Source organism: Leptinotarsa decemlineata, unplaced genomic scaffold (assembly GCF_025532065.1).
Source record: "Leptinotarsa decemlineata unplaced genomic scaffold, Ldec_3_MD MMD2_P_RNA_scaffold_5, whole genome shotgun sequence".
Lineage (NCBI taxonomy): Eukaryota > Metazoa > Arthropoda > Insecta > Coleoptera > Chrysomelidae > Leptinotarsa > Leptinotarsa decemlineata.
This window is the reverse complement of record NW_027412532.1, coordinates 24,578,338-24,603,927: the sequence shown is the minus strand read 5'-3', so window position 1 is coordinate 24,603,927 and position 25,590 is coordinate 24,578,338. Positions and strand designations below refer to the sequence as shown.

At 32.8% G+C, this 25,590-nt stretch overlaps 3 protein-coding genes across 5 annotated transcripts; 1 reads left to right on the top strand and 2 right to left on the bottom strand.

Moving 5' to 3' along the window:
- Nucleotides 1–1,365: 1,365 nt before the first annotated feature.
- On the bottom strand, nt 1,366–6,687 carry LOC141480026 (uncharacterized). 2 transcript variants are annotated; one of them, XM_074169715.1, is made up of 2 exons: nt 1,763–6,687; nt 1,366–1,703 (listed from the first exon to the last, which is right to left on the bottom strand). In XM_074169715.1, exon 1 carries the CDS (start codon nt 6,685–6,687, stop codon nt 2,938–2,940), a length of 3,750 nt encoding a protein of 1,249 aa, XP_074025816.1. In that variant the 3' UTR covers nt 1,366–1,703; nt 1,763–2,937. The 2 variants fall into 2 exon arrangements, with proteins under 2 accessions (XP_074025816.1, XP_074025815.1); XM_074169714.1 differs by having other exon boundaries at nt 2,167–6,687.
- Nucleotides 1,366–14,203, bottom strand: LOC141480027 (uncharacterized). Of its 2 annotated transcripts, none has more exons than XM_074169718.1 (2): nt 6,624–14,203; nt 1,366–2,822 (listed from the first exon to the last, which is right to left on the bottom strand). In XM_074169718.1, exon 1 carries the CDS (start codon nt 14,201–14,203, stop codon nt 13,316–13,318), a length of 888 nt encoding a protein of 295 aa, XP_074025819.1. In that variant the 3' UTR covers nt 1,366–2,822; nt 6,624–13,315. The 2 variants fall into 2 exon arrangements, with proteins under 2 accessions (XP_074025819.1, XP_074025817.1); XM_074169716.1 differs by having other exon boundaries at nt 6,624–11,228.
- LOC141480028 (uncharacterized) lies at nt 7,171–7,741 on the top strand. The gene is made up of 2 exons (XM_074169719.1): nt 7,171–7,302; nt 7,363–7,741. The coding sequence occupies exons 1-2, from the start codon at nt 7,208–7,210 to the stop codon at nt 7,739–7,741; spliced, it is 474 nt and encodes a 157-aa protein (XP_074025820.1). The 5' UTR covers nt 7,171–7,207.
- Nucleotides 14,204–25,590: the final 11,387 nt, after the last annotated feature.

Below are 25,590 nucleotides of genomic sequence, written 5' to 3'. Positions count from 1 at the left end.
GTTTGGAAAATAATAAAGAAATGTCACTCTTAGCACAGTAACTTACAAACTTAAGAGTGAAATATTATGAAATTTCAAAAGCTTTCTTTTGAACTTGTAATAATTGTTTTCCAAGTTCTCCTTAAATACATGCTGACTGAAATTAAACATCATCGAAGAGGCATTTAGAATCGGCTCGAAGTTTTTACAACAGTTCTCCTCAGGCATATACTCAGGAATGTGCTTAAGTTGATTTTGTTTGATGAAATCAATTTCACAAATTCGATAACCCCTTTGCATAGTCAGCTGATAGATATCGTGAAACATCAATTATTTGCCGGCGACCTTGAATTGTCTACCTAAAAATTGTTTACAACGAAATTCTACTATTCTCGAACAATTTCCTATAGATCACCTCCATTTGCCCCTTGTTCCAATGATAGAAAAACGTGAAATTATAGCTCCCGTACAGTTTGGCTCCCGACACAAAAAAAACACGAATGACGCCATCTTTCATTTCCTCAAAAACATCTACACGACCCTAAATGATGAAGAAGTGGCGGTGGCAGTATTTCTGGACCTTTCTAAGGCATTTGACTGCGTGAGTAGTATAGCTAACGTGGTTCTAGATACAATGGTAACCATGCCATCGAGCTGTCCATCGAGAGCGTAAGGGGTGCGGTTGTGTGGGGTGAAGAAGCGTGTCAAAAAGGCCTTGTTGTCGAAGAACAATGGTGTGCCAAAGAGTTCTTGAGCAACCCTTGTGTAGATCGTCAATGACCAGAGGGTTGTGATGGTCAATGACCAGAGGGTGTTGTAAGAAGAGGCCTCGACAGGTGTAGGTTAGCCGTGTCGTAGAGCCGTTTTGGCTCAGTGGATGGTCTTCGGGCAACCCTCTTCAACCCTCTTCGACCCTCTTCGGGCAACCCTTTTCGGGCCCGGGCACCCTCATTAGGCGACCCCTTTTCGTAAAAGCAGGCGTACGCCAATGTGTTCGTTTCGTAAAAGCAGGCGTACGCCAATGTGTTCGATGAGTCGCCAGTTGACCTTGAGACAACTTTGTATCAGTTAATTAGGATATCGTTGCATTGGAATACTTGTTTGCCTGATAATAAACCAGATTAGCTGACCTTAAGGTCATATGTATAAGTAAACATGAATACTTTGTTGCACTTAATTAGGATATTTTCGTTGCATTTTGTTGAAATATTTGTTATTTTACTGATAGAAAACCAGATTAACTGACATTAAGGTCAGATGTATAATTAAACTTGAATACTTTGTTGCATTTCGTTGGAATATTTGGTGTTTCACTGATAATAAACCAGATTAGTTGACCTTAAGGGTCATATGTATGATTGAACATGAATATTGTGAAAAAGGAAATACGTAATTTATTAACGTTTATTAATTAGTAGGTATTCACAATGTATGAGTTATTTTCAAAAATTCATCTTTTTTAGATGACAATAAGTATACATAACAAATTTCTGGTAAAGCTAAATATTTTTTGAGATTAATATTTGCATATTCATAAAAATCTTCAACAGTTGTCCACCAGAAACCTCTGTAAGTTATGGATGGTTTATGGAATTGTTCAATGCTATGATGTCCGCACATTAATCGGCTTTTGAATGGAACAATGGGATGAAAGTTTTCGTGTGATCCAATAACGTATCCGCACCTATACTTTTTTCCTTTGTCCTTACATGTTACTGTAGAATCTGAAAAAATGAAAGAATAATTACAAAAATGTTTGAGGAATATTGTTGGTTTATCTTACATAACGGTATTGATTTTTCAGAGTAGAAAGCTGGATATTCATTCAAAATAATCGTATCTGGATGTACTTCCATTAATAAAAAGCTACCATTTTCCAACTTGTATGGTGTATTGATATAAATAACTTTTGAAGTTAGGATGTTGCAAATTTGTGAAAGTAGAAGAATAATGTACAACAAATACATATTTTTATCGCTGTGTGTGTTTCTTTGAAAGCAACTCGATTACTACTAGACGTAACAGTTGTATTAGGGATGTTTTATACCATATACGTCACGTGAAATCTGTTCAACTATACATTCTAAACATAATATATTCGGATAATTTGTTTCTCCTCCACATTTAGTACACTTATATTTCACTGGTACAGGCATAATGATGTGAATGATGCTATTGGTTACTTACGAATGACTCCACGATTGTCTGCATAACGTTTATCAATTCTCAGATGCTTCGGCGATTATAATTCAAAAACGGTTTTCTTTTTGCAATTTTTACAATACTGTCTTGTACTTCTTTTTGATGCTTCCTTATTGTCTTTTGGAGTATTACACAGTTTGCAAAATAATACGTTTTTTATGGATTCTTTCGTTTTAAGGTTTATATTTTCTTCTGTTTTCTCTTTACAGAGTTGTAGTAACGTTTTTTCCATATCTTCACATGCTTTCAATAAAGTGTCCTCGAATAAATCGCTAAAATCCATCTTTTGATTTTCACTGAAACAGAAAATGTGTTGGAGGTCGAAAAATTAAATTCCTCATGTGTGGTTGTTGAATGAATAATGATCAGTTTTGAAGCGGTTATGATGGTTATGCTGTCAGTTGTTGTCTCCTCAACTGACTTCTTGAATCCCTCTCATTCCTTATTCTTTGTCTATAGGACCCAGAATCCCGACGTTGATGACAGGGTGGACAAAAGTTATAGGCTGATGAAAAACTTTCATAAACTCTCAAACATCTCCTGTCATTACACCGATACTTTGAAGGACCATTGACTTGAGGGATTTCGTTTCCATTAGTGCTACTAATAATATTTTCCTGGATTGCTTTGTTCATATTGCTCTGTAAAATCACAAATCAATCGGAAAAAGAACTCAAGATAGAAACGTTTTTTCCATTGTGTTAAAATATAAGTTGTGAGTTAATTAATTGTAAAAATGAATATTACAAATGTGGATTAAATTTTGAAACCCCAAGGCAATGTATCACTTGATAAATAATTTACAATTCGTTTGTCATCGAAAGGAGTTAATGCAACTTTTCTTTGATTTATTGTATATACCTCATGTTTTTTACTACGAATCAGATTTTCCGTTACTTCAAAATGTTCATTTCTGAATAGACAATCGTAGTAATTTTGAAAATTTATTGTTTTGAGAGAGGCTCTGGTGACACCTTTATCTTTTTTAATTATCAAATTTTCCCCGTCATTCTCTCCATGTTCTACTTTTATCGCATACATTTTCGACTTCAAACCAATGAACTCTTTCATAATTTTTCCATTGTTTTCGTCTTTCATCAAACCTAAAACTTTTTTATTTACCAATGGAATTCCGAATTGGTTATCTACAGCATAGTCTGATGTATCAAATTTATATATGTCCTCTTTGATATGTGCATAAATGTCATCGGTGAAAAAGTGGTAAATCAATGAATCAGTATCTGTATACAACAATTTCGCATTTTCATTGAATTTAGGTTTGATATAATTATAATGAAAGTCATATAAAATAGTTTTTGAAATTTCCAAAACACTGAAACCCACATAAATGGGTTTATTCAGTTTTATATTGACTCTTTTCATCTCAATGATTACCATATCATCATCAAAAATGGTCAAACTATGAAAATTCGGTTTAGATATGTAACTTTTTGCTCCGTATCTACCCTCCCACTTAGTACATAATTTAATATCTTTATATTTACGACAGTTTTCTATTGTTTTCCCAAAGACACTATTGTTCATTAGCTTATAAAAATTTTTCTCAAATTCATTTTTACTGTTTTGTCTTAACATCGTATTCAAATCAATATAAGTTTTTAACCATGGTATTTGTTTAAATTTCAAAATTTTATGAACTCTGCTGATTTTGAGACCTAAACTGACTGCCTGTTTCAAATTTCTATAATGGATAACATAATTTTTCTTATCGAAAAGTGTTGTTAACAATTTTGGATTTTTTGATGATGATATGGGTGGAATCATTTTTTGAGGACATAATGGAAGATCTTTATGAACATTTTGAAGTTCTACAGGATAATCTAAGTCAACTTCTAATATGTAACCATATTCAGAATCATTAGGTGTATTAAATATATCTTCAGAATAGAAATCAGTATTATTTTTCCATTCAAAATCACCTACAGGTAAATATTCTGATAATGCTGTACCATACAAGTTATTAACATCGTAGTACATGAGATATGATGAGGGTTGATCAGGGTTATACTCGTTTTTCATGTAAATATTATTAGCTTTACCATATCTATTGCTACATTGAGATATTCCTCCTCTTATACCCCTTTCAATAAACATTAGCTTATCTACATCATCTAATAATTCCAAAGTAACCTTTGAAATTTTTAAACAACTTGCATAAGCTAGACCTGGTGCAGTGTAATATTTCAAACATTCCAAATCGTATGTTTTCATACATACTTTTCGAAAGTTTTCGAAAACGTCAGCCAAAAGTAATACATCTGTTTTCAAATATAACTCCATATATTGTTGTAAATTTTGAATTTCAAAAGTATCCCATACTTTAACAGCGTGTGAATACTCATCTTCTGTTACACCACACTTTCTCAATTTATTGAAAAAGCATTCGATCGGTGGTAATTTGTCAATGTTCATTTTATCCCAACTATCAAAATAATCATATGGAAATATACCTTTCTTAGATAAAAGTTTGAATTCCTCTTGATTTTTACAGAAACTTTTTGTGATTAACTTTTCTGAATGATTTAAATATGAACTCAATTTATCTAGACTACTTGCCATGAAACGAAAAGAGTCTAGGAATCGGTATGTTATACTTGTATTGTCAATTTGTTTACTAAATGATATATATTTTTCTTTATTTACTGGTAACAATCTGACAGCACCAGAAATCTCTTTCGCTAAAGCTCTAATAATGAAATGGCTATCGTAACCAGATAAATTATGAAAAACAACAGGTATCATATTATCATTCTGATAGTTAATGTTGCAAGGGGTGGAATGGGCTGCACCCCGAAATTTTCCAGATATATGACAGTGGTCCTTAACCTTGATCTGATCCTCTGTAAATGGTTTTAGACAAATATGGCAGTTAGTGGCTGAATCGAAATCGTGTTTTTGTTGAGGTGATAGCGGAATCATTGGAACCACATTGGAAAATACTGGATTTAATTCGAAAGCTAGCTGTTGTAAACGTTTGACGAACCAGCTGATACAATCTTTACCAGTATATAATTCGAATTTTGATTTTGAATTGTCGAAAGTACACAATAAGTAAAATGCTACACTACATGGAATATGTTTTTGAAATTTTCGAATTTTCTTACTAGGTTTCACATCCTCATATTTTTCCAAAATGCTTTCAATGTCTGAATAAATCACAAACGGTACGGGTTCTTTATTTTTGAAGTCTGTGAAAGATAAAAATTTTTCTTTTTCAGATGGTAGAGTTATTTTGGTTTTATTCATTTTTCTACAGGTAAATATATGGTTGTTCAATACTTCCTGTGAATAGAAATGGTTGAGACATTTGGTACAATAAAACTTTTTGTGATTTATGTCACCACTTTGTCCACACAACAACCGCGACATGTCTTTTATTAGAGCAAAATGATAAATAGTTTTGAAATTATTCACATTTTCATCTAAGTCCATCAATTCCTCTTCATCACATGAGTCAACATCATCGAAATCATGTTCGGTTTGAAGTATTAATAAATTAATTGTTGTTAAAAATTCAAGATTACTCAAACGGATAGGAACGATTTCCTTTTTTTCAATACCGAAAACGTTTATTGACATATTATTCATTTTCTCAAATTTTGTTATATCTTTAATTTTAAGTGGAAATTCAATCCCTTCATATTTCAATATATTAGAAAAATGTGGATATGATGATTTTTTACAGACATTAGTTGCACATGGATGAAGAGCTGCCACAATAGACCAAAGAAAACAGTACGGATCATTATTTTGAATGTTAAGGACAGCCTTTTTATTTTGAATGAATTTAGGTACTTCAATATATGTGGAAATACCTACATTTATCGGTGTATAGTTATTAAGGTTCACCTTCAATTGTAAAATTTCATAAAGGCTCCAACCGCTGTCTTTTTCTTGAAATTCTTCAAGTTTTGTCAAAATATTATGTTTGATATGCTCATCGTAAAATAATTTCAAATCTGTATTCGAATCGAGAATTCTGTTTTTCGTTTGAAAATGTTTGATGTCAGTTTCACCGGTTTGAGGCTTCATGAAATTCGCTAAAAATATAACGTTAACTTTCAATAAAGTTTTTTTCAATTCTTTTCTAACTTTACATATAAAAGATCTGTATGCTTTATCGAAGAACTCCGTAGGATCCTTAATTTTCAAATTAATGATTGCACCAGTCCTTACACGACTATTGAAACATGATTCTAAATCTTGCCAAATTAAATTTCTTTTTTTGTTTTTATCAACATTTTTATGAAAGTTGAATTTTTGTTTATAATATTTCAATAAAGCCAAATTCGATTCTAATTTGGAAAAATATTTTTTGTTCGAACATTCGTTGAATTTGATATATTTTTTCAAAAGTAAGATATTTTTGTTCAAAAATTTAATCCACTTGCAATACTCAGCTTTACTTTTAATCAACTTACCAACTTTTTGAATTTTCAACACAATATTATCGCTAACTTTTTGTATTTCTGCACAGGTATTCATTGTTGTTTAGTAGCGTGAAAATGATAAAGTGAATAACGAACGATAATCAACACAGTTTTAATCTATTCTCACTTACCTTGCGAATGATGTCAAATTGCAATCAGTTCAATTTACAAACCTACTTTATAAGATTTATGCAGCACTTATTTGCTAATGAGTTGTTATTTCAAATGCGCGCTATTTCCATAAATTAGAGGTCATTTTTAATTATGTGAATCATGAACTTTAAACGTCTGTTTATCGCAATGAATTAATGGAAAATCACGTAATTGATACATGATAATGCACTCGCAAATCATGAACTTTACATGTTTGTTATGGTAACACGGTATTGATATTTCTTAATAGAAAAATTATATCACGTACTTGATACATGATAATTCACTCGTTTATCATTGCATAAACAACATAATTACGATGTTATTCATTTTTATCAGCACAATTTCACAGTATAAATTGACGGATCTGTGTCTTTGGAAAATCATTCTAGTTACGAGTGAATCGAGATACAACAACAAAAATGTCGACTATTCCAACAACTTTAATTATAAATATTACAAATACAAAAATGTTGCCCGTTAATATGGCAATGGTGGTGCTTAAACAATTATTCAGGTAAGTCATTTTCAACTGATATTATTACTTGTGTTTGAACAATTTTTCATATTGTTATAGATATGGTGTGAAGCAGATTGTAAAAAAATCTGAGGACTGTATTTTAGTATATTTAAAATACAGTCCGAAGATGGTTACTTTAACCAAGAAATTTGGTAATTTGCCAGTGAAAGTAACCCGGGCAATGGCTGAAAATGAAAAGGAATTGGGGTTTCTGGAAACAGCAGTGAAACGGTTCAATTTCAATATACAAGATGATGATGACGTGGACGCTATTCCATCACCTCCACCACCAAAAAAGTTGAAGGATTCATCATCATCATCAAAAGAAATTCTACCGCCTCCAACACGATCACTATCTCCTGTCATAATTGAAGATTTTGAAGGAGAAAACTCTCAACACCCTACTTATTTCCAAGAATCCCAAGATTTTTTGTAAAATTTATTTATAATAAAATAAACAAAATTGAGAAAAATATTTTTTTATTTCTGCAATGTAGTAAAAATCACATGTATAATGAGAATGTGTGAAAAGTAAATATTTCATTATAAGAACAAGAATTCAGAATTTATTTCTACAGTGAGAATACCAATATTTCAATAAAAAAACATTTTCTAGTGCACAATTCAAACTGTTATTTAAATGATTCATACAATGGTGTGACTTGAGAAAACTTTTCAAATTTTCTATTGCAGGACATCCTTCTTCATACAAATCGGAAATTTCATTTTGAATGAGTTGACTTAACCATTTTTTCTTTTCACAACCTTTCACACTTATAACAGCATCAAAACCAACACAATTCTTGATGAACTCCGAAATTTGTTCGTAGTTGATGGTTGCTACTGTTGTTGTTGTTGAACTTTGCTCATGCTGCCATGACAATCCATGTAGATTATTTGTACACCAGTTCATATGTTTTTTCACATGAGGCATATATTGATTGATGCCTATTGGTAAATTAATCATTCGATGGTACCATACTCCATTTTCAACATTCAAAATTGCAATTTCTTTACATAAAAAATTTCCTTTACCATATTGAAAACCTTGCACATCGATGATAAACATGATACCACACTCAATGACACCGTAAAAATAAAGTAATATACTGATTCATAGAGTATTTATAATACGAATGCTGATTACGCAATATTTCTCTTATCTATCCAACTATTATGTTTGTCATCGAATCCTAACCATTTAACGAAAACTTTTCCATTCTTTCTTTTAAGTACTTTTTCTACGAGATATATATCAGGATGTTTTACTTTTTGTAATTGCTCTTTGTAAAAACCTCCTGAAATATCTTGCTTTTTATCATCTCTCAGTAAATAGGTTACAGGATTTGTCAATTGTACTTTTGCTATCGTGAAAATTTCTGTTGACCAGTTTGGAAAATATTTTTTATCGAAAATTCCTCGTAATTTAGATATGCGTACATGATCTCCTACTTTGAATTTATTATTGAAGTCAATTTGTTTGATATGATTGTAGGCTGTGTGAAGTAATTTATTTTCATCTTTTTTACTCACTTCAGCAGGTTTCATTTTAATGGTTCTATGAGTGGAATTGTTATATTTTTCCAAAATATGCTTCAATACATTAAGCCACTTATAGTTACCCTGAAAATTGAATTCTTTATACATCCAAGACTTCATTGTTCTATTGAATCTCTCAATTATTGATGCTTTCTTTTCACTGAACGTACTATAATGATTAACTTTATATTTTTCCATCAATTTCTTAAATTCTGAGTTGAAAAATTCTTTACCTGAATCAGTTTGTAAATTTTGTGGTGATTGTTTACGTAAAACTTCTTCCATAGCTTTGGACACAGCATTAGCTGTCTTATTTTTTAAAGGTAGTGCCCAAGCAAACTTTGAAAAACAGTTTATCACAGTTAGAATATATTTATATCCTTTATTCACTTTAGAATATGGTATCATCTCAACTAAATCAGCTTGAAAAAGATCATCGAAACCCTTAATGATTACTCTTCGTCTTTTGAAATTGATTCGGGCTTGTTTATGAAGTTCTTCAATAATATCCCTTTTAACATCAGTTTGAAAGTTCATGGTATGACGGTCAGAAGAAAACTCAAGAAAATTGATGAAATTTTATTAATACATACACTATCTGTCATACATATTTCATAAAACAATGGTACTCATTTTCTAATTCCTGGATCCTTTGGATTTTTGTTTCGAATTTGATTTGGTGGTTGTGCTCTCCTCTTCTCAAGAATTCTGGAAGCTTTTATAATCAAACGGTTTGCTTCGGAAGACACTTTATGCTCTTCCATATCAGGACAAAGTTCTCTAATCAAATTTTTGGTATACTGTTCAATGTCAATTTGATCATATTGTTGTGTATTCATGTTTGAGATGAAACGTTATAAGTACCTATAAATCCAATGAATATATTTATACTTTTCTGTTATCAAATAAGATTAAAATTCTCCAAGCTCTTCTCGCGAAATCTTTGGTCAAAAATTTTTTGTCTATGTGAATGTTCTAAAATTGGATCTATAAAAGCTGAACTGCTCCGAATACGTCGCTGAAAGCGTGTTCGATCAATGGCAAAAAATTCCCAATAAGTTTTTCTTGCATTTCTATAGGCGAAACTCCAAGCAAATATGTAATGAACTTCATTTTTCTTTTCATTGAAAGTTATTCTATTATTACTACTCATCATAAAACTCACTCTAGAATTGTTTCACAGAATTCGTTAGTGGATTGTATCTGAGTAAACGATCGTGTAAAATCAAACAAAATGCTGACGTATTTGCAGGAATATTTTCACTGGCTTCGAAGTCGAGTCTTATATCTTGCACTCCTACCTTTAAACTATCATTTTGTCTACTGCAATCAATAACAAATAGAGGTGCGATATCGTGAAACTTAGTCAATGTAAGACAGGGCTCTCCAGAAGTTTTATAATAGTAGGATTCTTGAAATTGAGCGAAGAGCTCGTAAAGTAATGCAAACTGGTTTTTCTTGAAGTTCAAATTCATATTATCGTAAGGGTATACATCTGAGTTGAGGTGAAGTTTGATGTTGGTAATATTACAATGATCGAAATGACTAATATTTTTCTTGATCTGATTTTTCCTCTGAGTCTGAAAAGCTACAATGATGAATCGAGGTTTTTCCAATTGATTAGATGCTTTCACATTCCAAGAATGAGTCATTGTTTGTTGTAAAAGTGGATATTCGTGTAGTTCCCAGCTCCTGAATGCAATTTCTAAGTCACGTCCTTTTTCAATGTACTTGAGTAATCGCAATTTTTCTGTATCGGAAACTTGAACATGAGGAATTCTCCACAGAATTTTAGTTAAATTAACTTTGGGTTTTTCATTATCCTTTGTTGATATTACAGAATTTACGTCACTACTTGTTCTAATGAGTACCAATTCTTGGCGAATGTTTACGATTATTTTCTTGAAATCTTCACAGAAACCCAAAAGGTGTTTCAGGGGTATGTAGACGTTGAAGTATCCATTCGAATCGGATACTTTTGGATATTCCAAATGATTCCAACAGGCATTATTATATCTATCACATTCACTACTTGTATAGGAGATGTATCCTTTAATAGATGATGTTATACCTGGATTCCTCACCCTGTCCACTACTGTGCCTCCTATCTCATATCTTATCTCATCGAACAGAAATGCCATACCATTATTCACAAAATTTAATGTTATACTAGGTTTATTTTCAGCATCGGTTAATCGTCCTTCGATATAAAGGTAACTTTGGGATGGTAATGTATAAATATCTTGAGTTTGAATAGGAATTCTAATTTCATCAGAATTATTGAATGTCGTATTTGCATAAGGTGGATGACTATGCATCTCGTAATTAGTTATAGAATCATCCATCAATACATGTTCACCAATATTCAATATATTAAAGCTCATTTTTGCGTTTTTTTCCTCCTTTTTCCACTATCTAGTATTTTTGTTTTTCTGCTACTTCTGCTGCTGCTGCTTCTGCCACCGCAAGAACACTTGAAAAATAATAAAATTTGTCTGAATCTTGAACTGATGTTGACTTTGAGGTTACACCAAAACTCGTAAAAAGTAGCCGTTTTGACACTTTGTCACTTAAAGTACTCGAAAACCAAGTGAAAGAAGAAACTGTCGATTTTCTGATGTTAACCGTTTAACAGCACTTCCTATAGTGACACATTTTCCAGGATCTTTATCAATTATACTATGTGCTGTTGTTGTTGATGTTGTTGGAAAAGTTGTAATATTATATAAGAATACCATCAGAGCTGCTCTTTGAGATGAAGTCTTACTGTTATCGTTTCCTGTTGGAAATTGACTAAATTACCCTCTTGATCATTTATTTTAAGGAAAACCTCATCGATATGTCTGGTGTTGATTGGTAAATAGATAACATTTGCAACTTTTTCAATAATTCGAAATCCACTTGGTACGGTGGGGTAGAACATATGTAACAAATGTACGGCACTGTCATTATTGAATGAATTCGTTATTAAATTGCATTCAACACAAATCGAATTCACTTTGGAGATATTGATTGGAAAAACCGATATATGTTTTCTATTCGGTTGTAATTTCTTTTTCTCGAATCCCAATAGAGGTGCCAATGAGTTAGGTTTTTCAAAATGAATTGGTTTATTGGACATGATTTCATATCTCAAAGTATTTCGGTTTGCATACAATTTCAGATCGATACTACTCTCAGAATTTTCCTCTTCTTTAGTTATGATATTTGAAGTTTTCGCCTTGAGTTCTTGTTTCGTACTTTCTTTCGATTTCACTTCATTCAATTGCCTCATAATTTCACTCTCTATATCAGATATTTCATATGAACCAGGAGGAATCTTGATTTTTGTAGACCCAATATAAAAAATATTATTAGTCTCATCCACATTCGGTATTGTATTGAATGTTACAAAGTCAATCAATCCTAAAACATAATTTTTTGTATCGTCCAGTATGATAGGAGGATTAATTTTAGACGAGAGAATCGAATCTCGGCCTGATAAGGTGAACGTATATGAACACATGTTAAAGGTTATCTGTAGAATGAAGAGAAAACATTGATTGCATACATGTTTATTGAGAAAGAAATTTCAAACATAGTTGTCCGCAATTAACAGAATTATATGATTGATATACAGTATGATTATAATTAATGAGACAAGGTCCATCTGAATTGAAGTATATTAAAGCTTCCAGAGGTGGCCTCAGATTACCATAACTATCAAAATAAATTATATGAGAACCATTTTTGCGGTAGGCAGTCCAATGAGTCCCAGGTCCAGATTGTTTATCGAGATTTATTATTCCTCTTTCTTTTTTTCGGATTTTTTTCGGTAAATTATCTCTCATATAGACAGATCTGAAGAATGGAATTTTTAAATCCTTTGCATACTTTATCAAGTCGATATTGGATAACGGACGATTATGAGGAATTTTTTTCATGTTTCACCTCTCCCTCTCAAACGGTGGTACGATTCAAAAACAACCCCAAACCAGTTTTGTAAGGTCTTAAATAAAATCCTTTCCCAATGCAATAGATTCCATAGTTTTATTATGACGTTGAGCTTCTTCTAACTGATTTTTTGCAGATTTAGCATCAGTTACAGCTTTGGCAATTCCAGCTGCTCCCCCTGTTAGGGCACCGAGTGCACTCAACCCAGCAAAAATTGGAATCAAAGGAAGTATTCCACCTGTTTTGGGTATTTTCACAACACGTGTTGGTCTAATATTCAATTTTTTTGCAGATTTCAAAGCTACCGTCACAGCTTCTCCTAAAGTCTTTGGTTTTTTACTGATGATTTGTTTTTTTATTTTTCGTGTCGCTGTCATGAAACACATCCCCTTTTTATTCCTACATTTCTTCACAATTTTTTTCTTCCTAGAGATATTTTTCCTCTTATTTTTAGATTGTTTTCTTTTACATTTTTTGACAACCATCTCGTTATGAATTACTCGATACACTGACAGATTCACCCTATTACAGTAAATATTTATATGGATATTTTCATTTTCTTATTATCAACATTTTCAAACTCTTCCTCCAAATTTCGTTTTTTAGGATTCTGCTGCTGCTGCTGCTGAGACATTTGTTCATTTATTCCTTCAATTGAACCATTTTTCTGAATATCTGACTCGATTTGTTGCTCTAAATTTTTTCTTTTCGCAGATAATTTGGGTTTATTTTCTCTTGAGTTGATTATTCTCATTTTTTTATCTGGGATAACAGGTATATCGTTGAGGAATTTTCTTTTAGTAGCACGCTTCAAGTCTTCTATTATATCAATATCCATAGGTTCATTTTCTTCTTTGTTATCGATAATAAGTCGTTTTCGTCTCGGTGGCGGCGGCGGCGGCAGACGTTTAGTCTTAGATTTTTTCTTATCAACTCGAATAATTTTATTTCCATTGATACTGTTGAGAAGTTTTAAACACTCTTCAATATTCTTCGTTACATCTGTTAGTCGTTTATTCATTCCACTCAATAATTGAATACATTTTCTCTTGATATTAGCAGTTAAAGGTGTACGATTACGACGTTGTAAGCCCATACCTAATTTGACTTTTGCCTTCATGGTACCTGCGACTGCTAGGGCAGCCATTTTTTCTCCTAATGAACTATCTTTCGCTTTGAATCGCGTCATAGCCTTCTCAGCTAGAATTCTATCAGCTTCATGTCTACGATTCAAATCTTTGGTTTGTGAATAACTTATATCATGATTTTTACATGCTTCATCTAAACCATTTATACCTTTTTCACCACGAGCCAGACGTTTTTGTAATTTTGTACCTGGTCCGCAATATTTATATCCGGGTATATGCAATTCAACCGGTAAATTATTGATAGCGCTATTCACCAACCCATCACCGTAACGTTGCATATTAGATCTTTTCGCGTATAAGTTTGAAAGTTGACTGATTAAAATTCAGTTACCTCAAGTATTTTATTGGAAATAGATATGCAAGGTATTAAAGTAATTCCGCAAAAAATTGCTCTACCAATCGAGAATAATATATTTGAAACAGAGGAAACTTTCAAAAAGCATGGTATGCTATTCCCCTCTACAATAAGGTGTATAATTGTTGGACCTTCAAACTGCGGTAAAACAAATTTAATGGTGAATATGTTGGAGCATGAAAATGGATTGAAATTTGAAAATATATATGTGTATTCTAAATCACTTAATCAACCTAAATATAGGTACTTGGAGCACCTGCTTAAACCAATAAAAGGAATCGGATATTACGCATTCAGTGCCAGTGAAAATATAATGCATCCGTCTGAAGCTAATCCCAATTCGATTTTTATTTTTGATGATGTTGCTTGTGATAATCAGGAAGTTATAAGAGAATACTTCAGTATGGCGAGACATGCTGCTGTCGATCCATTTTATTTGAATCAAAGTTATGCAAAAATACCCAAACACTTAATTCGAGACAATGCCAATTGTTTAATCGCTTTCAAACAAGATGATCTAAACTTGCGACACATCTATACCGATCATGTAGGAACTGACATGACCTTTGATACCTTCAAGGTGATTTGTTCTTTATGTTGGAGAGAACCTTATGGATTTATTACTATTTTTAAAGATTGTTGTCTCAATAGGGGTCGTTACCGCAAAGGACTCGATCACTTCATACACATTCAAGAATAAAAATGGAAACAAACCACATTATCAGATTAATACCAGTTCAGACCTGTTGTAAACCAGTTCAAACCTGATAAAACCTGTTCATAACCGGTTCAAACCGGATCAAAACCAGTTCAACAGACCTGATAGAAGCAGATCAAGTGTCGGTTCATTCTATTCAAATACCTGATCTATTCAAAACCTGATAGAGACCAGTTTGACAATGAAAAGTGAAGACATAGAACTGAAAAAAAGGCTCATTAATAAACGGAAAATTGTTAAAAATAAATTGGAATTTTTGAAACATGGTGAATTACTACATGAAAGTATGTTCAATCCAATTACAAAACACCTGAAAAATATAGAGAATAAATTACAAGACAAAATTCCTAAAATAGGTGAACAACAAGAAACATCATCTGAAACATATAAAACGTCTCCAATACAACAATACTTATTGCAAACTCCAAAAAATGAAAAGATGTTTCCCAAGATTCCTCGTCGATTATCAATGAAACTACTATCAAATTCAGAACCAAAAATAGAAAATGTTTCACATTCTGATGATGATGAACCAAGTGAAATCAAGCAATCTATTGTAGAAAATATTCAGTCTGAAGATGAAGAAGAAGAAAGTCATTCATCTGGAGTTAATCGTCTGAAAGATATTACACAAACTTCATATATTGATTATTTAAATCAATATGATCCTCTTCCAAGAAAGTATATCAATGAGATGCACCATGATGTAGACAAAAAAGAATTCGATCACAAATATGGTGTACGACTTGATGAAAATACTGAAAAACTATCAATCGGAGATTCAAGACTGCACATTGATGGTCCAGATGTAATCGTTAAAAATAGAAGATATAAGGGTACACCCGGTCTATATGAATTACTTTTCAAAAAATATCCTGAAAATTTCACCGAACAAGATCAACAAAATTATAAACAAATTGTTTTGAAAACGAATGCTCACCGGCGGCATTATCAACCAAATAAACAAATTGACGGTAGTAAATTGCAAAAATATAAAAATATAATAGCTCCAATAACTGGTATATCGGGAGAAGGTATGTTTATGGAAGCAAATAACAATAAAATAGATTATATTAGATGGGATGATCCAAACGAACTTTGCGACAGATTACGTTTACTACTATCCTCAAGGCAGGCAGGTCATTCAGGTCATCAAAATGAAATAAATTCCATTATTGAAGAACTGCGAGAAGCTAACATAATTGCATGAGAATTCAACAGAATTCATTAGAGAGAATGGAAGTCGAAGCACGTATGCATTTGATACACGAAAGAAATTTCGAAACTTTTGAAAGTAGAATCGAAACTTTTCATAATTGGACACATGAATTTCCAAAAGATAAACTTGCTGATGCTGGTTTCATTTATACTGGTAAAGGTGATATTGTTGCGTGTCCAAAATGTCACATTGAAGGATTTGAATGGAAAATGGGAGACGATCCGCTGATGGATCACTTCAGATGGCAACCAGATTGTATATTTTTTGATGGAAATACATTGCTCTCTGGAAAAGAAACTCAAGAAAAACCACCCAAAGACAACGTTCCCACAAATTCAAGTAATATTTGTAAAATATGTTTAGAAAAAGAAATGAATATATTATTTGTACCATGTAAACATATAGCATGCTGCATTGATTGTTCTATCAGATGTGATAATTGTCCAGTTTGTAGATCATATATTGAATCATTTATAAAAATTTTTATTACATAAAAATAAAACATAAAAAACGTAGCAATGTTATTTTTATTATTACACTCTACTTGTTATTATAAATCGAATGAAACCTTGTATTCATGAGGAATTACGTATTTTCCAATTCATTTGCAAAAAATATCCATATTTAATCATACATATGACCTTAAGGTCAGCTAATCTGGTTTATTATCAGGCAAACAAGTATTCCAATGCAACGATATCCTAATTAACTGATACAAAGTTGTCTCAAGGTCAACTGGCGACTCATCGAACACATTGGCGTACGCCTGCTTTTACGAAACGAACACATTGGCGTACGCCTGCTTTTACGAAAAGGGGTCGCCTAATGAGGGTGCCCCGGGCCCGAAAAGGGTTGCCCGAAGAGGGTCGAAGAGGGTTGAAGAGGGTTGCCCGAAGACCATCCACTGAGCCAAAACGGCTCTACGACACGGCTAACCTACACCTGTCGAGGCCTCTTCTTACAACACCCTCTGGTCATTGACCATCACAACCCTCTGGTCATTGACGATCTACACAAGGGTTGCTCAAGAACTCTTTGGCACACCATTGTTCTTCGACAACAAGGCCTTTTTGACACGCTTCTTCACCCCACACAACCGCACCCCTTACGCTCTCGATGGACAGCTCGATGGCATGGTTACCATTGTATCTAGAACCACGTTAGCTATACTACTTGCGTGGAACATGAAATCCTGCTGCAAAAACTCTTCCATTATGGAATCCGGGGAACGGCCTTAGAATGGTTCAGATCTAATATTACTGGTAGAAGTCAAAAAATAACATTGAGCAACATTTCTGATAGTGGAAAAATTTCACGCGGAATTCCTCAGGGGTCAGGTCTAGGCCTAATTTTATTATTTGACTTGGTCTGTACACTCATATTTAAAAAAAATTAAAAAATGATGTGAATCGAATATGCTATCGCTGAATGTTTCTAAAACAAATCTGATAATATTCAAGTGGGACTTAAAACAAGTAATACTAGGTGAACACATAATTAAAAGTAAGCCTGTAACTAAATTTCTTGGTATATTCATTGACAGTAATTTAAAATTTAAGCAGATTACTGCTTTGAAAAAGAATTTATCTTCTGGTTGCTTTGCCATAAATGTCTTATCTCGTGAACTTAGATTTTCAGCAGCAATAAATGCATACTATTCACTTAAGGAGAGACATTTCCGGTATGAAATTCGTTTCTGGGGCTCAGGCAGCCAGATTTTGATGCAGAGTATATTCGTTATCCAGAAAAAAACTTTGAGAATAATATTCAAATTGAAGATGCGTGACTCGTAGGCCACTTTTCTGCAGAAATAAAATATTACCAATATTTGAAATATACATTCTAGAGACTGTCTGCTTACTTTACAAACATAAAGGAAAGTTTGAAAGCCATACAGAAAGGTCTACGCGTAGCGATACAAAACTTGCTCTTCCACTGCCCACATTATCCTTGACCTGACAGATTGGAAGAGTATTTTGCATACAAATTCTAGTCTTTCGGAATACCACGACGTATATTACGATTTATGTCAAGTTATTTTGAAATTGTGTTATTTTATTTATAACATACTTGTACATTTTTCTTATCTTTGATATGTTTTGATTATTTTTTTGTCTGTTACTTTTATACTTCACTTTATTTTTGTGAATACTACCTATATAGTCTTAAAAAAACAACATTTTATATATTTTCAACATTTTATGTATTTATGAACATGACACTCTTTGTTGACAAATTGTATTACATTTTAGACCATAAAGATCTATCTATCTAATTTTCTTCTTTCCTGAGTTTCATATAATTCATTTGGATGCATATCTATGTTCATTAGTTTTACTCTTTATCACTTGACAAGAACATATGCTTTGCAATTGTAAAAGTGAAATACTGAAACAATTGTAATTCTGCGGGACTAATTTTTGCATTTAATATTGAAGAAAGACGACAATCACAGTATTCATTTTCCACAATGTTGACATAAACGGAACTCCGAATAAAAGTCAAGCATATTTTCGAGTGAGAAAAAACCTGAATAAGAAAAAACAAACGGAGATTTCCCGACCGGTCGTTCTACGTTTCTGCAATACTGCCTTTTGTTTTATAAAAACAAATCCTTGGCTATTTCGCTAGCATCGCCATCGTATACAAGTTTGTTTATTTTTTGCGTGACGGTTGATGCCTGCAGACATCAAGGGTCGTGTATAGCAATTTTGGGCGCCTCCACGCTGAATTGGGATACTTCACCGATAGCATCAACAATCTCAGAGTTCTCGAGGCCTCGCGTTTATCATTTTCAGAACTTAAAATGTCCTTCTCCGAGCACTTTTTGTACTTAGGTATAAAAAGTTACGTCGTAGCCGGTACGTGGGCTGTTCCATTGCTAACTTAGAATTTGTCTATACGTCATTAATCATCTTGGATATGCTGCTGACTAATGTACAGCGATATGAACTCATCTTCATGGAATTTATTTACCCTCTTTTTGGTCCAGGGTCAGAACTGTTTGTGAAGTGTGCAGGTATGCTTCATATGTATTTAACGTGGTAATAAGAAATGAACTACCTAGGTTTATGTTTAATAGGACAGAAGATTTCAAAAAATCTTTTTACCGAATGATTTTTCTGAGGAAATGACTGTATTTAGCAGACTATTAACATTTCTCCATATTCTTACATATCAAGCAAAATATATCAATGAATTGAACCATATTTTCAAAAAGTCAAACAAAGCTTTCAAAAAGTTTTCAAGTAGCTTTCGAAATGCTAAGGCACTTCAGCACGTATTAGCGAATTGAAAGACAGGATGATGTTTATGAAAAAAAATTACAAAATAAAATGGGACGACAAATATGTTGGTCCAACAAAGCGGAATAAATTAACTTGGTTGAAGGACACGTTTCACATGTTCACACTGTCTAGTGCCACTCAACTCACAACAAAAGTCCTATTCCAAACAGTCTTCTGTTTACTCTTACACAAAACAATTTTATCATACGAGGAAATACTCGCAAAATATTAATAATTTGAACTAGTGACGAACAATGAAACTTTTAGAAGTTATTGAGAAATTTTGAAAGCTGAAAACTATTGGAACTAAGTAAATCTCGGTTCTGAACCAATGCAATGCAAATTTCTACTTCCCTATTGATAAATATGAAAGTGAAATGAAGAAAAAAAACTGAAGGTACCATAGTCTAAAAATATACAAATAAAAAAATATTAAAAATTCAGCAAAAAAGTAATCATCAAACAAAATATACTTTTATAGTCTTTAGTGCGAAACTTGTTGTTGTTTGCCTGTGATTGAAATATCAACATTAGGAATAATGGAGGTTTCCGAAAAATTATTTCTGATCCAGTCCACTCCCTTCATTTTGCTGCTAGTCCTGTCGCTGTGGTATTTGGTTTGCAGAAAAAAAACTCTTCTATCACCTCTTCATCATAATCAAATCGCACAAAAACAAGTAGCTGTTCCATGTTTGTAACATCAGTGCTTTCGTCAACTTTAAAGCCTGTTTTTTTTCAATATTATTAGACATATCGTCAATTCGTCTTTTTACTGTGTCATTTGACAGTGGTATTTTTTTAATTTAATAATAACTTAACCTAACCTAACCTAATAAATATTACTGGAGTTTTTTCCCCAACACCAAATCGTTATTTTTAACACCTCGACACGTGTTTCGATCACCAAGGGATCATCTTCAAAGAGAAAGAGTTTTAATCTTCCTCTTGAGGAACATTCCCCATTACAACACCCACAACGAACCCTGTAATGCCAAGTGAAAGTAAAAGACAATCCTTTTAAAGACCCATAGGTAAAAAATGAAACACCCCTTGTTTACCAATTGTACTATCTGGGGATTCCTAGGTAAAATTCCTAAAGTGTTTTATTATTTCATTACCTAGGAATTATAAATTCCAATGTATTAAAAAAAAAAAGCTGTCAGGTCGTTCACTGGGTTATGGGTATTTCGTTTCTCTAGCGACCCGTGAGCTAAGTCATGTTTGCTCTTAACACCATGTTGCTCACATCGGTTGGGAACCCCCGGTCTAGACTATTCAAAAATATTACTTTCGCATCTAATATCAACACAAAAATTATCTCAAATTACCTACACTGTAGGTTAATGGACTGACACCTATCAGAAAACAACTACTCTCCTGACTAATACCACGAACGACGTTGGATTATATCCGACAGGTGTCAGTGCAAGATTCTTCACTGAAGTTATTCCTGCATATGTTGTTGGCGATACAACTGCCGGAATCGATTTTCATTTATTGGAACACACTTGCAGACCGGTTTCGGGCTGTTTGGCCACTAGTCAGTGCAAGGTAGTGTCTATCATCAATATGAAGTCGATGATTTCCGATTATTTTTTACGTAATTTGAATTACAGCTAGTATGCACATTCATTTTGTAAAGTTTTCTTCCTTATACGAGGAATTGGGCAAATTTCGGATATGTGGTTGGTTACCTCGTTCACGGGCAGATGGGGCATTGACAAACACTTTGAAAGAAGGAATTGGATTTTCAATTATCGGAGTGGATATCTGCTGAATACTGAAAACCTGATACGGTGTGGGGCAGGTATACAGTACGTGTTCTCCTACCTGGGCCTTCTAAATAGTATTTTTTCCAAGACTGACAGACAAAGCTAAATTTTTCTCAGTCCAATGATGACGGGATCGGTGGTCAATCTGTGACTATCGTATGGCTTGGGAAGTATATGCTTTTAACATGTTTTTACGTGTAATGGTTCTGGTTATTGTAATTTGTGCATACTTTTCTGTTTACTAGAACTATTCTTCTGTTTACAAATACTTTTTTTTCACTCTGATGGTCTAGTTTTTATTTTAATTTTAATGTTAGGTTGATTGGTGTCTGTCTTTGTTGAGCACATCTGTTACTTAAGTTAGTATGTTACAATGTAGGCAACTGTATTGTAATTCAACACTTCTTTAACTAATAAATTGATTGATTGATTGATTACATTTCAAAATAAATCCAGATAGAATAGAATGAAATGGTATTCTAGATAGATTCGATTTCTGACTATTTGTTGAAAGAGGGTTATTTGTATTCAATGGTTTTAGGATCTAGTATCTTTACTGTCACTATTATTTTTATAATTATGAAAGTTGATGAAAGTAACTTCAAATAGTGTTTCAATATAACACTGTATTGAAGTGGAAATTGTTATGGAATCCTGAATTATGAATAAAATATATATGTTTTAGAATTCCATCGGCAGGTCTTTGACTTGAAAATTCGTCAAGGGATTTATAATGAGTCAAAATTAGGATGATGAAAACGTTAATGTGCTTTGAATGGTGATAAGATATCTGAATAAAAATAATAAGTCAACAATTCAATAAGTTATTCAACTATTGTCGAAGTGCGATGATATTCTTTTGAAGTTTTGATTGTCCTTTGGCATATTTTAATAACGAACGTGTCGGTTATAAAAATATCCTGTCGGTTGTATGTACAATCATCCACCCAATTCCACGACAAAAAAAATGAAACTTTCAAGCGAAACAAAAGTAAAGATAACCAACCCGCTATCAGCTAATGAACTTTCACTGCCAGCCTAACCTCTATAATCTTGTCGGCAACTAGTGAAGAAAGACATCATCCCACAAACCTGCACTGACCCTAGCTCGTTTCCTGAGAAGTTATCAAAAGTACTTCCTTCCAGCAGTGAATGCATTTGCATTCAGCGTGGGCAACGCTAATGAGCTTTTTTTCACGTACAGATATGAGAAGATTCGTAGAATTTTTTTCACGTTATAGTCGGAGAGGTTGAGCGTATTTCTCGAACCAGAACAATTGTAAGACAAGTAATTCATCTTTTGTAGAGAATACTCGTAAATTTTCTTTAAAATGTATTAATTGTGCTAGGAAGTGAATATTTTGAAATAAAATTTGGAAATATTATTCTCTTCCAACTACCCACACTGTAAGATGTGGTAAATTTCTGCCGGAAAACAACTACTTCTTCGACTAACACCACGCTGGATATTGAATTATATTCTACAGACATTTATGCAACGTAGCTCATCAAGGTGCACTGCACTGATAAGAGTTAATACCTGGAAACTGGTCTGTAGGTGACCCACTCGAATAATTTCATCATGATTCTGCTGCTGAATAAATAAAAAACATCTGCGAGACCAATATCAAGCGTGGTAGTAGCCGGGAATGAACGGTGGTAGAGATGAATATTTCGTAATATTTATTTTCTAGGACGTATGTATGCCTTCTCGATACAATTTTCTGATACGATTTATTCATTGTTGTCTAATTGTGTTACTTAGTTTATTAATCTATAATAAAAGTAAGAAATTAAATTGATTCCTATGAAAAGACCACTTCAAAAGAAATATTTGTCTTACTACCAGTTCCTAACTGGCTCATAAACAGTGAATATTGAAAAATATTATTCAAAAATGACATTTGAAGTCATTAGAATTTTTGTCAAGTGTTCGACGGAAACTCTGAGTGTCTCATTCAAGGGCTCTAACCCAAGTGCAACAAGTGAAATGTGCGTAGATAATCATAATTTTCAAAAATTTGCTTAGCAAAATATGATTACTTGATTAAATTCTGAAACCTCAGAAGGGATTTTGTTTCAATAAATCATAAACGAAAGCAAATGAAATTTTGGAAAATATTTTGTTTGAATGAGTTCGAGGGACATACTTTGAGATTATTTCCAGAACAAAAAGTGGTAACATAAACTCAAAAACTTTATTTCAAAATCTCAATTTTATGAGTTATGTGAAATAAAAGGACCGAATTATGTTGATCATAATCAGTTGTTCATTCATTGGATCAGCAAAATATGCGAACCACAATTACATTTAACCCTAATTTCCTTTGGTGAAAATATTTCTGAAGGAGTGGATATCGAACAAGGTTATAATTTCAATAGAATGAAACATCATGAGATGTACTTCATTCATTTATCGTTTATTATTATACAAAATAAATTAATAATTTCATCAAATCGAAAACAAACCGAAACACGAAACGCAGGCCTAAAAGGAAGACAAGAATGAGACAGTGTGAAAACAAATACCAAATAAGCAAACTAAGAGAAAGAACTGGAATATTTGGTTCGAACCGAATCCAACACCAGCACCGCTCTCACATACCAGTCGATTTTAATATGTTTCTTCATTTACTAAGAATATTTGAATATTTGAGGCCCAAAATTCTCATTTTATTAAAACCCATGAATATTTGATGTCACTTTGACGTTGGCATATTTTAGACTTTTTAAAGAATCAGGTGGTGAATTGTAAAGTTGTATAACAATTCTATTTGGTGCTTTATACATAACCTCAACTTAAGAGAAGGGTTGATTAGGATGGTTGTCACAACGAGTATTCTATGAATGAAAATCGCCATCACATGAAAGTCAGACCCAGTTTTCTATACAATGACAAATAGTTCAAATGTCTGAAGTCCTGTATATGTTGTATTTTTCAGAAATATCCTGACACGAATAGCCACTTTTGATGCTAGCTATAAATTTACTAATGTTCTTTTACAATGTTCAATGTTCTTTCCGTACCTGAGTCTACCTTTCACCTGAGCATAATATAAATTTATTTTTTTTTACGTTAGGAAACGGATTAATAATTTCATCAATATATGAAATGAGAACCGAGCCCTGGGGAACATCAGTATCAATTTGAGTATTGAAAGTTGATCCACAATAGTTCATATTCACTATAAATTTATCACTTGGTACATATTTTTTATGCTATAGTTGAACAATTTTAATTTTTAAATACATAGTTCCATAAAACTTTTCAATTTTTTCGACAGTATGATCGTACTAAATTGTTCAAAATGTTGGCATGCTCTCTGACTATCAAAATGATGATGCATACACACCCACAATGATATTGTTATCTCGAAAAATGAAACATTTTGATGAAATTGAATACGGATGTGATAAGATACTTAACAAAGGAAACAATATTAGTTCACAAATGACCGTATAGTAGGTGGGTGGGTGGGTATCGGTCTGAATTGATCTGAATTGAATAATGTTTTTTTTTTACTTTCCCGTAGCTGCCCAGTTTAAGCTACAAGAGCCTTAAAGGAAAATCTTGCTCGTTGTATTTAGGACGAAAGTTGATTTGAAAATAGTTTTTTCAAGTCGAAATTCAACTGAAAAGTATTTCTAACTAAGATATGTTTCATTCTAAATCTGATAGTTCTATATTCGAGTAGTCGTGTTGTACAGACGTGTGTGATTTCGCTTCTCAATTCAATTACAAATCTCAGTGAATACATTTTTGATCAAATACTCAATCGAAATCTCAGCAAAATGTGCCAAGTATACAAAAACAACAAATGATAAGGCGCCAGGTCTACAGTGCAGTTTTTGCAGTAAAGTTTTTCATTGCAGATGTTTGGGCCTATCCAAAGAACAACTCGCTTTGTTTACCGATACGCAAGGAACATTTTACAAATGTGAGGACTGTAGACAACTCATTGGTGGAGATCCAAATATATCTGTACGTACAGAGTGTGCAAACTGTCAGGAACTGACTCAAGCAATAAAAGACCTCAATGCCTTGGTCAAAGGATTACAGGAAGAAATAAAAAGTCTGAAAAATGGGAAAAACTCAATGTGCACTGAAACTATTATCAATGAAATCTCCGAAAGACAACATAAAGAGAGTAATATTATCATTTATAAATTGCAGCAAGTTGATCCAGAGACAGATAAGAAAAGTACTATTGATATTATAAAGGCAATTGCACCTTCGATTAATACTGATAGAATAAAAACATTCAGAATAGGACGAAAGGAAGGTAGTAATATCTCTCCACTTAAAGTCGTTAT